This window comes from Prosopis cineraria, unplaced genomic scaffold (assembly GCF_029017545.1).
Source record: "Prosopis cineraria cultivar Desert tree isolate PC_DT_omini unplaced genomic scaffold, ASM2901754v1 PC13, whole genome shotgun sequence".
NCBI classification, from domain to species: Eukaryota; Viridiplantae; Streptophyta; class Magnoliopsida; order Fabales; family Fabaceae; genus Prosopis; species Prosopis cineraria.
Window position 1 is genome coordinate 2696521 of NW_026555344.1, and position 17407 is coordinate 2713927.

Genomic DNA, 17407 nt, shown 5'->3' on the forward strand with positions numbered 1-17407 from the left:
TTATAGAGATGATAGATATTAAAAATAAGTAAAATATTTTATAAAAGAAATATCATAAATATATAAATTATATAAACACACACACATATTATATTATAATTTATATATATTTGAGAGAACAAGAGCTGTGCATTTTGAATTGTGCCTATTGCAACCGTCTGCATGCTCTATTCTTCTAGTATAAATCACAAAGGAGTAAGGGCATAGCCATCTTTTTAATTTTTATATAAAGATAAAATTGTCTTCAAAAAATACAATTACATAAGATTGCTCCAATTTCATAGCTCCTACCAAAGAATCAAATTCAACATTTTTTTCTTGAATCAGGATTCTTGAGAATTCAAATTCACATGTACCAAACAGCAGTGTTTTATGATTCCAATCCTAATTCCTTTTTCAGGCTTATGATTCCACTTTACCAAATATAGCCCAAGTATTTTTATTTATTTATTATAGATCTATAAATATTATTAGTTGATGTTAAGTTATTAATAATATGATTTTTTTTAATTTCCATAATGCATGTAAATAATCATATTATAAATATGTATAAAAATATATATTCTGGTTTCCTAAATCGAATTATTTGTCGGCCATCAATATGTGTTTTTGAACTTGTATGTGGAATTTTACCAATAAAAATAAAGAGAAACTATTTTTCCCGACATAAAAAATTTTCATATATACTTTCTTTACTTCTTCACAGACAAGATTTTTTGTAAGTCACCTAAAATATTTTAGTGTGGTTTTTTTTAAAAAAATAGTGAAAGGAAAATGCTTCACATTTATTAAGAGGGGGTCAAGTTTTGTGTAGGGAGAATTGGGACAAAGATCCATTGGCAAATATATTTGGGGAAAATGACGTGATGAAAAATCTGCCATTTATCTTCCATGTTCTCCTTATTTTGTTCCGTGTTCTATAATGAATGTCCTATTTCATAAATATAATTTCCAATATATCCTTAATCCCAATTTCCCCTTTTTTATATGCTGACCATGATTCACTTGTTCGGAACTCAATTTCTTTGGATACTTAAGACTTATCTCCATGATTTATTTGAAAGCTTTAACATCTGTTTATGATTTTTTTAATGATATTGAATGAATAAAAATATTTTAGATAATATTACCTGGATTCAGTTGAAGAGAGATCATGACACAATGCATAATCTAAAAAATCAGATACATTTCATGACTAGGAAATAGTTATAACTTATACTAACATATTTTAAATTCGCCAATAACGCACAAAATTCCTACAATTCATATACTTCATCATATTCTAAATACATGACCTAGTTAGTATGTTGGTCGTAATAATGTTGTCGTGTAAGAAAACTATTTAATTTGATTATTTTCCATTAATAGATAAAAATATGTGTCATTGTGTATTTTTCATAAAGCACCCATTTTTTTATGAGGGTATTGAGTGTGATAGATAAAAAAGTGAGAGAACAATAAAATTAATCAGGGTAAGACGAAAAATATTAAAAAAGAGACAAAGAAAATTGATATTTTACATTTAGGATGAAAGCATAAACCTCTCAACTAGATTTAACATTGAGTGGGCTCACACAATTTCTAACAATTACTCCTTCTAATCTCATTTATAAGACATCTTTTAAAAAATATATTATATTTTATTTATAAGTTAAGGTATGATTTTTTAAGTAATATTTAAAAAATATTTTAAAATTATTTTTTATGAGAGAGAAAAGGTAATATGATATAATTTTTTGAATTTATTATATAAAGATATATTTAAAATTTTTTATATTTTTATTTTTTATATTGATATTAATAAAATTAGTAGAAATGATTTATGAAGATGATGGGAGGAGTACACCTTAATTTTGTTTTCCAAATCCATGACTTATTTTTGTAGGTCTTGTACAACGTAGGACTTAGTACGCTGGTTGTAATAATGTTATGAATGATTGCTGGCTTATTTAGAGCATATTTAAAACAAAAACGTTATCCGTTTAGTTATCATTATTCTATATTGGAGTTTAAATAGTTTATTATTTATGAGTGATATTTTAACATTTCCGATAAAGTGAAATATTTAAAAAATTTATGAATTTTAATATTTCTTGTTACTGTTTCTTATAATTTAAAAAAGAATAACAAATTAAATTAACTAAGTTACAATTAGAAATAGATAACGAAACAATTTTTGTTCTCATTTTTTAGTAGTCATAATTAATGTTTTCAATTAAACAACCAAACACGTCCTTAATTATGGTTTGCGGGACGCGATTTATTGCATTGAAAAAAGTAAAAACGAGTACAGTTTCTAGTTGGCCAATGAGTAACGGGGAATAATCCATAGAAGGATGCGTAGCACGTAGCTGAATCTTTTTGGGTAGACCAGTGGGCCACAGTCTCTGCATAAGACTAGAGAGAGAGTGTAAGAGAGAGAAGTTTGAGGCTCTCGACTTCTCAACACAAAGAAAGGAGAGATCGAGAAATGAGAAAGAAAGAGCGCAAGAGGAGAGAGAACCAGAGGCGAGTGAGTGACACAGAGATGGAGAGAGAGAGAGAGAGAAACAGAGCAGCTGTACTATGACTCAGATAAAGTAGCCTTGGATATTTGGTCACGTTGATTCAGTTCTTTGCAGGCGAAACAATAATCAGCGACAACGACAGCAGCAAAAGGAAAGAAGACCCATCATCATCCTTTGGGGCTTTCGAAAAATTTTGAAGCTCGAAAAGGGGTTTTTGTTCTTGGAGCTTCAGACTTCGAAGGCAAGAAAAAATAAGAGGGATTTCGGTGCCTATTTTGTAACCGAAATTGGAAGCTGCCGATATTTGTGAGAGGGCGAAAAGAAAATAAAAAAGAGAAAGGGCAATTCATATTCGTTACTGAAAATATAACTACTCGCTAATTATTATCATTACTCGCTCGCATAACTGTTTTGTCTGGTTAGTGCTTTCTCTCTCTTGATGGGGTAATCTATTGTTGTGGCTGCGTGTAGTAGGAGCTGCTGAGCTTTTGGCTTTTTGTTTCTGTGGGTTTTCCATTTCTTCTTCGTGTGTTCCCTGCTGCGACGTGCTGTCTTTGGCTGTTGAATGGCACATCTCGGGTGTAATCTCAGGGGCCCGACCACTTCTCAAGCGGATACAGGTTAATGGCTATACTTTTAGGGGGATTACTCTGTTTGGATGCTGAGAAAGTTGTGTGGAGAAAATGCAAACGTCTTTGTTTTGCGCAAGCACTCATGGGGCTGTTTCAATCTTTTGATGTAAAAGTGAGAGTTTCATGCCTTTTTTCTGTAAAGGGGGGACGAAATGGGATACTATGAAAGTTTGGTTCGAAGAATTCGGGTTAAAGCAGAAGCAGGGGACTGACCCAGCTGAGGGAGGATTTTGATCTAGAAGAAACTTTGTTTACTTCTCCTTCACTTTCTCAGAAACCATGCAGATTAATAGGCTTCCTCTAATGTTTCCTCTCTTTGCACTCTTGACCACAGACGGGAGATTAAAAGTTTTGAATCACTTAGTTATGTTTTTGTAATATATTTTTGATAGGTTTGGAAGATGGCGATCTGTACACAGAGTTATGGAAGTTGTGCGCAGGGCCTCTGGTGGATGTTCCTCGTGCTGGGGAGAGAGTCTTTTACTTCCCTCAGGGTCACATGGAACAAGTATGCTCTTTCTTTTAGGCTCCTCTTGTTTCTTTTGCCATTTTAGGGTTATTGTTGCTTTCAAATTCTTTCGAAATCATGTTTTCCTTATTCTTGTACTTACATATAAAACTTTTTGGCTTCTGCGTTTGTGCAGTTGCAAGCATCAACGAATCAGGAATTGAACCAACAGATTCCCCATTTCAATATTTCATCTAAGATTCTATGCCGTGTTATGCACATTCAGCTATTGGTACTGCCGTTTTGGTTCCCTTGTGAATTTTCTTGTTCGTTCAGTAAAAGTAAATGTGTATGTATGGAATTTAATTTTTTTCTCAATTTGTAGGCGGAACCAGACACTGATGAAGTTTATGCTCGCATTACTTTGCTTCCAGAATCAGATGTGAGAATATTTGCCTCGCATTCTTTTCTGCTTTAGTCTTTTCTGTCTGTTTGGCTGCTTATAACATGGAGTAACAGAATTTCCCATATTGCTAATTGCTAATTATCTAACATATGAAACGTTTCTCATTCTTCATTCCATTCATTAGGTAGTAAAAGGCGTCTCTAATGAAAGAAATGGTTTTGAACTTTAAATTCTTATATATATTTTTAATTTTTAATAAAATTGACGAAGGGGTTTTCTTGGTGTGGTTTATGCAGCAAACTGAGCCTACGAGCTCCGATCCATGTCCACCTGAGACTCGGACTCAGGCTTTTCATTCATTTTGCAAAATACTAACGGCATCAGATACTAGCACGCATGGAGGGTTTTCAGTTCTGCGGAAGCATGCTAATGAGTGCTTGCCTCAATTGGTATCCAGCTCTTTCGGCTTTCCTTTTCTGAGGCTTTATCCTTTAATCACATTAATTTCATCGATATTCATTTAATATTCAATATCAATATAAATATTAAAAGATATAGGGAGCCATATGGTTCATGAACAGTGTAACTCATCTTAAGCTTTGTGTAAAATGCACAAGGCCTACTCTTGTCTAACACTTCATGTCTGTTTTCTGTAGGACATGACCCAAGCAACCCCAACTCAGGAGTTGGCAGCAAAGGATCTTCATGGGTTTGAGTGGAAATTTAAGCATATATTCCGAGGTAATTTGAATTCTACAACCTTGCTTCATGGATTGGTGATTTAGTAGGGTATTTAATACTTGAAGTCTCTACTAAATGAAACATCATACTTGTATAAGAAGAGAACTCATAGGAACATTGTCTTGGTTCTGCTCTCTTACAGTAGTATGGTGTTTTCCGTTTGTATTGATTAGGTCAACCAAGGAGGCACTTGCTTACGACTGGCTGGAGTACATTTGTCACTTCCAAAAGACTGGTAGCTGGAGATGCATTTGTGTTCCTGAGGTACTTTAATTTTGACAGCTTCTGTTATTTTGTGCTGAATATTTTTGCCAGATCTCCTCCTGTGGTTGTCTGTGGCTTGGTCTCTAATAAATTTTTGTAGGGGGGAGAACGGGGAACTGAGAGTTGGTGTCCGGCGCCTTGCCCGGCAACAGAGTCCAATGCCTTCATCGGTGATATCAAGCCAGAGCATGCATCTTGGAGTGCTTGCCACTGCTTCCCATGCTGTTGCCACTCGTACCATGTTTGTAGTTTACTACAAACCAAGGTCTAAAATCTGGATTAATCTTATTTAGCGATGCCATTGAGTAGTCTGGAACTCTGCCTTACCTTGCTGTCTTTATGCTGGATCTAATTCAGGACCAGACAATATATAATTGGTTTAAACAAGTTTCTGGAGGCGATCAACAATAAATTCGCGGTTGGCATGCGTTTCAAGATGAGATTTGAGGGAGATGATTCGCCTGAGAGAAGGTATTTATGTCCATTATCATCACTTCCACTGAGTGTTACTGTTCTTTAAGTTGGGTCATTTATTGTTGATGATCCTTTGCGCAGGTTTTCAGGAACTATTGTTGGTGTTGGCGATTTATCTCCAGAGTGGCCAGACTCAAAGTGGAGGTCATTGAAGGTGAACATCATTTGAAATTCTTTATATGTTGATTGTGGTCTTTGCATTTGAGCAATGAAATTTTCTGTCATTAGGTCCAATGGGATGAACCTGCAACAATCTCAAGGCCAGAGAGAGTTTCTCCCTGGGAGATAGAACCTTTTGTGGCTTCTGCACCTGTAAATCTCGTTCAACCGCCAGTGAAGAGCAAAAGACCTCGACCTGTTGATGTACCATCTTCCGGTAGGAGAGACCTTCGCCCTAACTTCTCTGAGGCTTCCTTTGAAACGAATGTATGAAAAACTATCAAATTATTTCATCAGTAACCAAAGGGAATAACTGTTTTATTTGCTTTGAAGCTTTGTATGCAACTGAAATAAAACCTTAATTAACAAAATACTACCATGGGCTAATGTTCCTTGGGTTGATTCCTGTTATTATCTAATCACAGAATCACAAATCAGAACAATGATTAAATCTGTGATATGACAAAATCAACAATAATTTATCTTTCTCCTCCTGCATCACATACTTCGTTGACTGGTTGCAGAAATGGTTTCCAATTCAGCTGCTTCAGCTTTCTGGTATCACGGATCATCCCAGTCCCATGAACCTGCTCAATTAGGTGGCGCAACAGAAGCCCATAGCAATGAGATCCAGGTTTTATGGAACGCAATGAACAACACTAGTTCCTGTAACTCTAGATTCCGTGTTGAAGGAGCGTGGCCTCCATCACATTTGAACATCTCTTCAAACTGTCTTCCTGACCCGAAAAACAACAAATCTGTTACAGCTCATCCATCTGTCCCTGGTTATCCTCCTGTCTCTTCTTGGCCAAATGATGCTCCAGCATATGATCAAATTGAGAATGGGAAGAAATCTGAGAACGCTGTGGGGTGCCGGCTATTTGGAGTGAATTTGACTAACAACTCTAATAATGTTGCTCCTCTAGAGAAAGAGTCAAGAGGCTGTACTGCTAGCCCTAGTGGTTCCAAAGAATCTATTCCATGTGAAGCTAAGTCAAATCAGAATCCCAATTGTTCAGTGTACCAAAAGGAGCAGAAGCAAGAAGCATCTAATGCATCACCAAATGAGAGACAGAGCAGGCAGGCATCTTTACCAGCCACGAGGACTCGGACAAAGGTACATGATCAGAACACGTCTAATATTCTAAGACATCTCTTATGTTTAGGATGAAGTTAAACAAGGTAAAGTAGGTGGAATCTGACTTCTGACACCTTGAAGCTTGAAGTAATAGTTCAATGGGTGGGTAGTGCAGTCTTGAAATACTGAAGAGCGATCCGACAAAACCCAAGGACATCCTTGATCACAACATAGTGATTTTTGTGTAAATTCTTTCATATTTTGATGAATGACTTGAGAATATTGTTTGAATGAGAAGGTACAAATGCAAGGAGTGGCTGTTGGTCGTGCTGTTGACTTGACTATGTTGAATGGCTATGACAATCTGATTGAAGAGCTGGAAAAGTTGTTCGACATTAAAGGAGAGCTTCGTACACAGAACAAATGGGCTGTTACTTTTAGAGATGATGAGAATGACAGGATGCTTGTGGGCGATGATCCATGGCCGTAAGTGACTTGAATATTTACATGTTGTCTAGGCTTAGCTACACTTCCTAAATTGGTTGCTTAATGACAAGTTAGTTGATTGTAATCATCTGTTTAACTGCATTTTCAGTGAGTTTTGCAAAATGGTGAAGAGGATCATAATATATTCAAGCGAGGAAGTGAAGAAGATGAATGCAACGTGCCCGGTTCCTCCATCTTCATCAGAGGATGATGAAACTCTGATCACTCTGAACTCGCAGAATAAGGATGAAAGTCAGTAAATTTAGTCTCTTTTGACTGTTCAACTTTTTTTTTTTTGTTTTTTGTTTTTGGGGGGGTTGTTTGTGTGAGGGAAGGGATTGGGGAAGGGTGTCTTAAGATAATTTGGGTTTGTTTAAATTTGTGGAACTCACAAGAACAGTGAAGTAGTGCTTAAGCATTTTAAGTAGAATTCAATAATAGTGTGTCATGTTTGCATGCAATTCTTGTTGCTGCTTTGTTAGTAGCATCATACATGCAAGAATGCCTCTATAAAAATTTAACTTATGCTAAACATATTTAGATTGTTTTTTAATATTTTATTTTCTACTCTTGTTTTTGCCGACAATTTTTATTGTATGCTGAGAAATATAAAAAAAATTATTTTAATTTATTTTCACTTATGTCTAGTTATTCTCATTGAAAATGCATTTGAAAATAATTTTAAAAAATGGGATATAGTACATGCAAGAAACTTCTTTTAGCATTCTTGTTGAGCTGTATTGGATGTAGAAAAAAGTAGAGTGCGAGACAAATTAAATTAAGAAAAAAATAATTTTATATTAAAAATAAGAATTTTTATATATATTTTTATCAACATAAAAATGATTATTGATGAGTGATGATCATAATATAATGAACATTAAGTAAAAGAAAAACATTTTCCCCGCTGGAGATAGAAGTGATCGGGCTACGTCTACCTTCATACCAACATTTTGCTAGAGTAAAATTTATTAAGCCAATTAAAAAAAAAAAAAGCTCAGTCAACTTTTTTAAAACTTAAATTGCGATGAGAGTCAAGTCAAACAAGCCCTAACTAACGACAAGATTTTAACCCTGCATTGAACGGGGGAAGACCAAATTTTTAAAAAGGGAATAAAAAAAGAAATAGTGCAGCCAAAAACAGTTTTAGTAAAACCAGTGGGAGCTGATATTGTGGCATCATCATCAATTCATCATCATATAACATCTCAACTTAGATTGTTGGGTTGTCGTTCTTCAATGTTGGATTTGTAACACTATAAAATAAATTTAGTTGAAAGATATCTTTTCTTTACTTTCAACATCAGCATTGGTGAAGGATATTTATAATATCTCATAAAAATTATATATATTGCAAATTGAATTATTCATAAATTATGAATAAGGTTGACCATGCTTCAGACTTGTACAGTGTATGGGGGTTGTAGCGAAATGCCTGTCCTAAAAGGGATGGAAATAGGGTTCATGACTTGCTTTGTGTTAATTACAAGAATGAATGAATATGGAATCTGTGTTGATCTGAGTCATAAAATCACCAAGTAATTTATATGCATGACATTCGTCTCCCTCCCTATCATAACTTTTTTAGAGCATCAAAAGTGAATGGAAGAAAAGATATGATGTTGGCATTTGGTGGCATTCTCATTCATTAATTAGTAATTAGTAATGGAACCAACTTTCTCCTAGAAACGACAAAGCAACAGAATATATAAAAGCCGAATCTTCAACACCCCCCCCCCAAAAAAAAGGAAGAGTGGCGTGCAAATAGTTTGCAATTCCAAAAATTGAAATGATCTAAATTTATTATTTATATATTTTTAATTTAAATACTCGTTTTTTAGAGTTCAACCATTAAGAAGATGTAGAAAAGTTCCAAGTTGGAAATGAAAAAAGGTTTTAAATTTGACGATTTGAGGTTGGGATTGGAATGTGGAAAAGAACAGAAATGTGAAGAAAGAAGGATGGCGAAAGTAGTACAAAATCAAAGTGGGGCCACACGATTTTCCATGAGGTGTAGTGCTAGTAAATGGGACACATGGTTGGTGACATGAACCAAAAGAGGAAATGAATGTCTAAGATTTGATTATCACATGGTTATGGGTCACTGTCATCTCGATGCTCACATTTCCACTTTTTATTTTAAAATTTTTCTTTGGGATCAATTATCATTTATTTTTGTTTAATTTCTCCAATTTTCAAATCTACTTCTCCTTCTATAGTTTAAACTTTTCTTGTGATTTTTTTTTTTTCCATTATCTCTTAACATAGCTCAAGGACAATCTGTCGTCGTCGTCGCTGTTGGTATGAAAGGCATGCATTTTAGTGTTAGTTTTATTGGCTCGTTTGGGTAGAGGCAAACAATATTTTAAAAGAATGGAATTAGGATTTCATTTATGTTATGTGGATGTTTGATTGAAATTGGACATTCCATTCCGCCCATAATAATGACGATTCCAGCATCAAGGGGAATGGTGATTCCATCATACCATCAATGGAATAGCCTACCATTTCTAGCATTGTTGGTAAGAATTTGAGGCAAAAAAATAAAATGCCCATTTCTCTTAAAATTATTTTAATATACTATAGTCATTTAATCTTTTTCATTTTTATCCAACCAAATGCAAAAATAAAATTTGTCTTTTTTTTTTACCTCATGACATACCAATTTTACTTTATCCTTAAAATTTTTCTAATACAAGTTTTCGACGTGTTTTTAATTTCTAGATAATACTTAATTGCAGTCGTTAATTTCAGTCGTAATGCTTTACCGTTGGGACGAGTGAGTGAAAGTTCTTTTCAAAGTGGTTGTCTTGCTCTTGAATTGTTGGATCAAGGACTGTATTGATCAGTCTCACATTGTATGAGGCAGCTTCATTGTACTCTTTCTAATTTTATTTAAAGGATAGAGACAGAATTTTTTTTTTTACTTATAAATCATATTATTAAATTTTTATAATAAATTTTTATTTTTATTTTCCATTGAATACTAAAGAGAGAGAAAATATGTCACTCGATTTATCTTTATATATATAGTATTTTTAATTAAATTTTACATATTAATAGAAGTTTGTTATTTAGTTGAAACAATATAAAATCACAATGATTGTTCACTTAGTCCCTAATAATATCGCAATTAATACCATGATGGTGGTGATACAACACATAATTAATGTCTACTCCATTTTTCAAGATAATGACAAAAGTGGCTAAATATTCAAAAACATCAAAACAATATTTATATTTAGAAACAAAATAAACTTATAAAAAATATCTTATATATAAGGACAGATGAAATATTAAAATATATATATTTAATAAGAGTAAAGTTGAGAACTTGTTAAATTTATAGAGAGAAATTGATGAATTATAAGATTTTCTTGATTCTATTAAAATATATTAGAAGTAATTCATAAATAAAAATATATGAATAATTTATCAATGAGATCATAATAAAGATTTTGGTGTCTAGGTCCAGATATCCTGTGAACTCTTTTGTGCATTTATAAAAATACGGATTTAGTTTAGATTATCCAAATGAGACATGAATCAACTAGATTTTAAAAATTTATTTATTTTCATTTTCATATTTAAATAAATCTATGACTATATGTGTGCTTGTGATCCTTCCACATTTTATATTTGTTCATATTTTTTCTAAAAAAAAAAGAATGTTCGGGAGATTCACATTTATTGAAATGTGTCCCATTTAAATAACATGGGCTGGTTATTTGATCAAGGGCGCATTGATGGGCTGGCTTGAAGTCCATGCTTGGGTACAGTTGAGTACTTTGGCCTGCTTTAAATATTTGTCTTGTAAAACAAAGATAATGGGCATACAAGGCTTCTCTAAATTATGTATCCTTCATGTTCTTCATCCCTTCTTAGGCAATCATCAAAGCTTATCAACAATAATATCAGCATTAAAAATTAAATATAATATCGCAAGACTTTGCCTAAGCATTAAAGACTCAATAATTAATGTCTTGGTGACTTAGTGACATAAAAAGTTATTCTCTTATCCTTATATATAAAATATTTTGCAGAAGCTTGTTTATAATATTTTTAGTAATAGAATAATTTTGTCTTTATTATCTTGAAAAGATATTAATTATATATTTTATCTATCACCATGATATTAATTGTAACATTGTTGAAAGTAAAATTAAAAAATTATTATAATTTTATGTGATTTTAATTAAATAACAAACTTTTATTAATAGATAAAATTTAGTTAAAAACACTTGTGCATGTGGGGAATATTTTATAACTAGGAACTCGCGAGTTCAATACTACTTGAATTCTCCTTTGTTTTTCTCAATTGTCTCCTTGTCATTGATTGGGCTTATTTTTATTTTGTCATAAATACTTCAAATTTCGTTACACGAAATTCGAAAGTGACCATCTGAAAACAGATTCAGAAGCAGCAAACAATGACCAAAAAAAAAAAAACGACGTAAAACACTAAAGAAAGCAGCAAATGAAATTAACTAATGCCTAGACTAACTCTTGGGCAAGGAGTAATTGACACATAACTTTGAAGCTTCAATTGAAACAAAAGTGATAACAGAGGACAAAGAAAATGATGGTGCAAAGCAAACACTCACTCTAAATGACTCATTTCTTCAAAATGGACTACATTTAATGAGGATATGTTAAGAAGGTTGAAATACATTTTAATATATTACTTTCTCTGTCTAAAATTATAAGATATTTTTATACAAAATTACACATATTAATAAAACTCATTAGATATACTTTATAGCTTTATTTTTAAAAATAAAAATATAGACTTTCAAAATTATTCTTCATTTAATACTTCAAAAAATAATAGACTTTCAAAATTGTTCTTTATTTAATACTTTATTTATAAAAAATATTAAAAAGAGATAATATAAGGAGAGAGTAATATTAAAAAAGCATCATTAATAAAATCTTATTTTTGTCAAAATGTAGTATATTTTAGAATATCGAATCTCTTTCAAAAATATTTTATAATTTGAGACAGAAAAAGTACTTATATCTCTTAATTTATGCGCATAATCCTTAAAATAACACATAAAATGAAACAAAGGGAGTGGCTAATTTGATTACATTTGAACATATAAATGCTTTATTTAAAAAAATCATTAATTACACTCTAAAAAAATATAAATACTTTATATTTTTGAACATCTAATCTAAAAAAAAATTCTTAAAAAATTGCCTTTTATTCTTTAAAAAGGGAGTATGTTATATAAATGTCTAAGTCAAGAGGCGGTTTATTAATTAAGTCATCTTGCTAATGCTACTGCGTATGATTCGCGGTTCCACAATGGTACAATTTAGTGCTTTAATTATTGCCCTTTTCCACTTAGTGAATATTCATTAGCAATGATTGATTGATTAATTAATTTAAGTAATTGCTTAATGGGATTTGTTTGGATTAGGCAAATCAAAGGAAAGGCAATCAGACTCGGGCTTTGGTGTTTATTTGGATTAGGTGTTAACTTTAAGGATCCCGTGATCATAACAAATCTCTGTGGGCCAATCCAGATACAGGACCCACATTTTCATTAATCCAAATCCTGCCTCCATGCATAAAATAAATGCATGTTTCGTTGCTTATGCTTTACTTGTAGGAATATATATATATATATATATATATATTATATTAAAATTTTAATTTATACTGATGGATTTTTTTTACTGTTTTGAACTTTAATTATAGTTTAAAACTTTTAGATTCAAGCTTTTCTTGGGCCAAAGGGAGACTTCCTTTGCCAACAAAATTCCAGGAATACAACATGACAGCAGAAAATGAAACAACAACAACATAGAAACATCCGGCAATAAACAACAAGAGATAACATAAGAAAACAAACAGACTTAAAATAACAAAAGAGAGGTTAACCAATGCCGAAACAATTCTATATTAGAGGAAGAAGCTCTAGTCAGAGAAGCTTCCATAACATCCATTGCTAGCAAGTTGGACAAAGGAAGTTTTGTGCCATCACCCATCCAACTCGGTATACCTCCTTACGAGGTTTGGGCCGCCAAAAGATCAGCCACCTTGTTGCCTTTACAATGAGTAAAGGAGAGAGAGAAACTAGCAATGGAAATCATGAAGTTAATACTATCCAGAACAACACCTCTACAAAACCATTCACATAATTCGTACCATTTATTGCGCCCCCCATTAGCAAGCATCAACCAATCACTCTAAAAAGTCACTGTCATTTCCCAAATCAACTACCAATATCAAAGCTTTCTTTGAAGCCAAAGTTTTAGTCATAAAAGCCGAGACAAACTAAACTTTTTCCACGAAAGCCCACATAAAACCTCCTTCATTTCTACATATAATGCCAAAAGCAGCGATGTTAATTCTAAGATTATATATCTCGTCATAGTTTATCTTTAAATATCCGAGGGTGGAAATGAAGTACTTGTGGAAATTGCCACAGCATTAGATAGACTATAGTTTCAGGAGCTACCTCACAGCTTGGACAATTTGTGCAATGCCATGCCTTCATATGAAGTGTTGAATGCGTGGCATTGTACAAATTGTCCAAATCTGTTTCCAATGATCAGTTGGGATGACAATGGAAGTACTTGTGGAGGTAGAGTTATGTCTTGCTTGTTGCTGGGCTATTCAATAACTAGCCTTAATAGGATAACATCCATTTTTAGTCAGTTAACTAAATAAGACAGTCCTCTCTATCTTGACTTAATAAAGGGATCTGCTTGATGGCTTGTATAAATTCTTCCTTGACTAATTCTGTCAATAGAGAAAGGTTCCATTGCCTATTATCAATCAAACCTGCTACGAGTGATTCATCATCAATATCAGGATCTACACACCTAGGGAGCATGTGGGGCTTCACTGTGGCAAGCCATTTATCCTTTCAGATTTTGACTCTATTTTCATTTCATACTTGCCAGCATAGATCTTTTTCCAAGAAGCTGTGACCGTCAACGATACTAGACCAATACCAAGATGATTTGTACCCTTTAGTAGCCGTCAAGAAACCAGAATTAGGAAACTAAATTCCTTTCAGCACCTGTGCCCAAAGTGCATCAGGGTTATGCAAAAGTCTCCATGCCATTTTAGCTAGCCAAGCATCATTAAAAGTTACAAATTCCTTAAAACCCATTCCTCTGTCTAACTTAGCATGCATTAATTTGGACCAAGCAACCCAATGGGTTTTATTAGCTCCCTGTATCTCATCCCACCAAATATTAGAAATGAGGCTGTCCAATTCCTTGCACGACTTAATAGGGAATTTAAAATAAGACATAAAAAATGTTGGAATTGCATTAATCGCTAATTTAATTGGTACCTCTCCACCTACATAAGATAAGTGTTTGTGGCCCCAACTATTGATTTTTTTACAAACTTTCTCTCTGACAAACGCCAGAGCTTGATGTTTTGTCTTCCCCCACATGCTTGGAACACCCAAGCATCTGCTAGGATCATTGGAATTTAAGAATGTCACTTACTTCCTTCTTGACATGATCAGGAGTGTTATGTGAAATATAAATCCCCTGACTTCTCAAGGTTGGCAGCTTGCCCCGATGCATCACAATAGATCTGAATTAGTTAATCCAATTTAAGACAATTGCCTCTATTGGCATTCATGAAAAATAGTGTGTCATCTACGAAGAAACTATGGGAGAGTTTTGGGCATTTGGTACTTAATTTTATCCCCCACGTCAATGTTTTTAGTAATAAGCAAATATAAAACTTCAGCAATCAATATAAAGAGATAGGGAGAAAGATGATCTCTTTATCTCAGTCCTTTTTCAAGGGAAATAGAAGCAATTTTGTTACCAAGACAGGCTAGATTGAAACCCTTAGGTAATATGATTTTTTAAAAATGAAAGAAGATGTAGAGACATAAATTTAAATTTAAAATATATTTGAAGGCAACATTTAAAAAGTTTAGATTGGACAACTGTCCGAAATTTCAAGTTATGTATAAATGATTGCAGCATATGTTATGTTCTTCTTCTTTTTTTTCATCAAAACATCGAGTTAATTAATAATTGAAAAATTAATTATGAAAAGTCTATCCATGAACCTTTTCAATATCGGAAGGATATTCTATGCTATGTTGAACAAAGAAATTAGGATAATACTAGACGTTATTCTTGGAGCCATAGATGTTGTAAGTTCAAGTAGACTACATGTCGATAACTTACGGTTAAAGAGAATTTTTTTTTTTTTATAATTTAACCCCTAATTTCTATGAATACAGTGAGCTTTAGAAATGCATTTCAATAACAAAAGGGGGAAAAAACCAACATAAACAGGAAGCTTAGAGGGAGAATGATCAATTAATTTAAATTAAATCCTAAGCGTCAAACTTCATGAATTTATAAATTTAGTTCTCAATTTCATAATTTATTATGACAAATTTATAATTTGTACTAAATTTTAACAAGAAAAACAAATTTATTTATTTTTCAACTATAATAAAATTTGAAATATAAGTTATAAATTCATCACAATAAAGTTATAAAATTAAAAGTCAAACTTTTTCTAAAATTTAATACTTGAAATTTAATTTGAATCAATTAATCCCCTTTAAGACCTATCTGTTATTCTCCAAGCTTATATATTTTCCATATCAAATGCTATTGTTTTTTTTTTATTTGCCTGACATTTTTTCTTTCAAATGCCCGAAAATAGAGAGAAAGTAATTGAAAATTAAAAAAAGTACAGATTGAAGAGGGATGCGCTTTATGAATCTGTGTCATTCGGCTGCCATTTACTATGAATCTGTAACTTTGTGTCACTAAAGTTTTTTTTCTTTTCCCTTTTATGATCAATCCGGTCCTATTTATAAGAGAATGGGAAGAATTTTTTCAATTCAATTTAGTATTAAATATTTATCACAAGTTTCTCTTTTTACTTCCAGTAAATATTGATGGGAGAAAATTTGTTATTAAATCACTATATTTAATGGAGATAAATTTAAAAAGTTGATGAATTTTTTGATAGAATTAAAAATTTTTAATTTTTTTTAGTTCCATTAAACACGTTGTGAATGATTTATAAATGGGGTCACAAAGAATACTTCTCATCATTTTGTTGATACATAATATTTCTCATTATTTATGTGTGTTTTAAGATGAGTGAGTGAGGGAGAGTTCAGAGTTGGGGGTGTCATGCGTGGGTGTAAGGTGGGTGCAACTTCCGTGGGCGTGTCATGTGTGCGTGGAAGGTGGGTGCATAATATTTCTTATTTTTGACTCTGAGTGAAAGATGATTCTTCTGTCTTTTATTCAACGCCGTTGACTTTTGGATTTGGGGTAATCCTAATCAAATCAGAGTATAAACTAACCAATTTGAGAGGAGTGCATATATTAAGATCATTTGTGTCGTATCATGAGCCCTTTATTACACGCTAATCAACAACAATCTACAGTCAAACCCTTCAGATTAATCTTGATGGCTAAACAATTTAGATTACTTCAACTAGAACCACTCGTCCAAATCATAACACTATATCGTATTTTAGAAGTTGCCTATAAAAAGACTCACAGATATAAAATACTGGGAAAAACATAGTTTTGGATCTATGTAGTTTTACCATTAAAAACTAATCTTTAGAGTATTAGTTAATTGTAGTTAAAATCCTTGCTATTATTGACTAAAAATTGTTTTTTAAAAAAAAAAAATATAATTTTTGATTTCTATAAATTCATCGAGTTTTACTTTTAATTCTTATAATTTTTTCAATATTTTTAATTCTTATAGGGATTAAAATAAATAACTAAAAAAATAAAAACTATAGAGATCTAGAAAAAAAAGATTATCCAATCTTTTTAACATTATAGGGATTGAAAAGATTAAAAAAATTGTAAAAATTAAAAGTAAAATCTAATGAAACGATGATGACAAAAAATTATATTTTTTCTTTCTAAAACATTCATATTAACAGTAGTGTTTCACTTCACATTTTTGTTAAGATGCATAATAATCATATAAGAAAAAATTGTTGTGAAATCTATTAAAAATAGTAAAAAAATAATTTAAAATGGTTTAATCATGTGAATAGAAGGCTAATGGAGGCACCAATCAAGAGGGATGAATAGATGGACTTTATGGAGAGAGACAGAGGGGGATCAAGAAGGATATTTATGGCTGTTTGGAAATGGAAGTGTTTTGTTTTTTTAATCAAACTGAAAGTAGAAGAAGAGAAAGTGATGTGGAAATAAGGTTTTAAAACA

At 32.3% G+C, this 17407-nt stretch overlaps 1 protein-coding gene across 3 annotated transcripts; it reads left to right on the forward strand.

Annotated features, from left to right (window-relative positions):
* The first annotated feature begins 2382 nt into the window (after nt 1-2382).
* Nucleotides 2383-7727, forward strand: LOC129291168 (auxin response factor 18-like). Of its 3 annotated transcripts, none has more exons than XM_054928388.1 (15): nt 2383-2748; nt 2979-3127; nt 3532-3647; nt 3784-3879; nt 3973-4029; nt 4290-4442; nt 4650-4734; nt 4908-4998; nt 5099-5263; nt 5356-5469; nt 5554-5626; nt 5701-5848; nt 6156-6748; nt 7008-7195; nt 7305-7727. In XM_054928388.1, exons 2-15 carry the CDS (start codon nt 3073-3075, stop codon nt 7453-7455), a joined length of 2085 nt encoding a protein of 694 aa, XP_054784363.1. In that variant the 5' UTR covers nt 2383-2748; nt 2979-3072; the 3' UTR covers nt 7456-7727. The 3 variants fall into 3 exon arrangements, with proteins under 3 accessions (XP_054784363.1, XP_054784364.1, XP_054784365.1); XM_054928389.1 differs by having other exon boundaries at nt 2982-3127; XM_054928390.1 differs by having other exon boundaries at nt 2385-2925; nt 3099-3127.
* The last annotated feature ends 9680 nt before the right edge of the window (nt 7728-17407 follow it).

Bases quoted from the DNA above. Each gene is read 5' to 3' on its own strand.
- LOC129291168 (XM_054928388.1), top strand. From the start codon at position 3,073: ATGGCACATCTCGGGTGTAATCTCAGGGGCCCGACCACTTCTCAAGCG. The intron at 4,999-5,098 runs GTACTTTAATTT...AAATTTTTGTAG, and splicing joins GATGCATTTGTGTTCCTGAG to GGGGGAGAACGGGGAACTGA. The intron at 6,749-7,007 runs GTACATGATCAG...TTGAATGAGAAG, and splicing joins CCACGAGGACTCGGACAAAG to GTACAAATGCAAGGAGTGGC.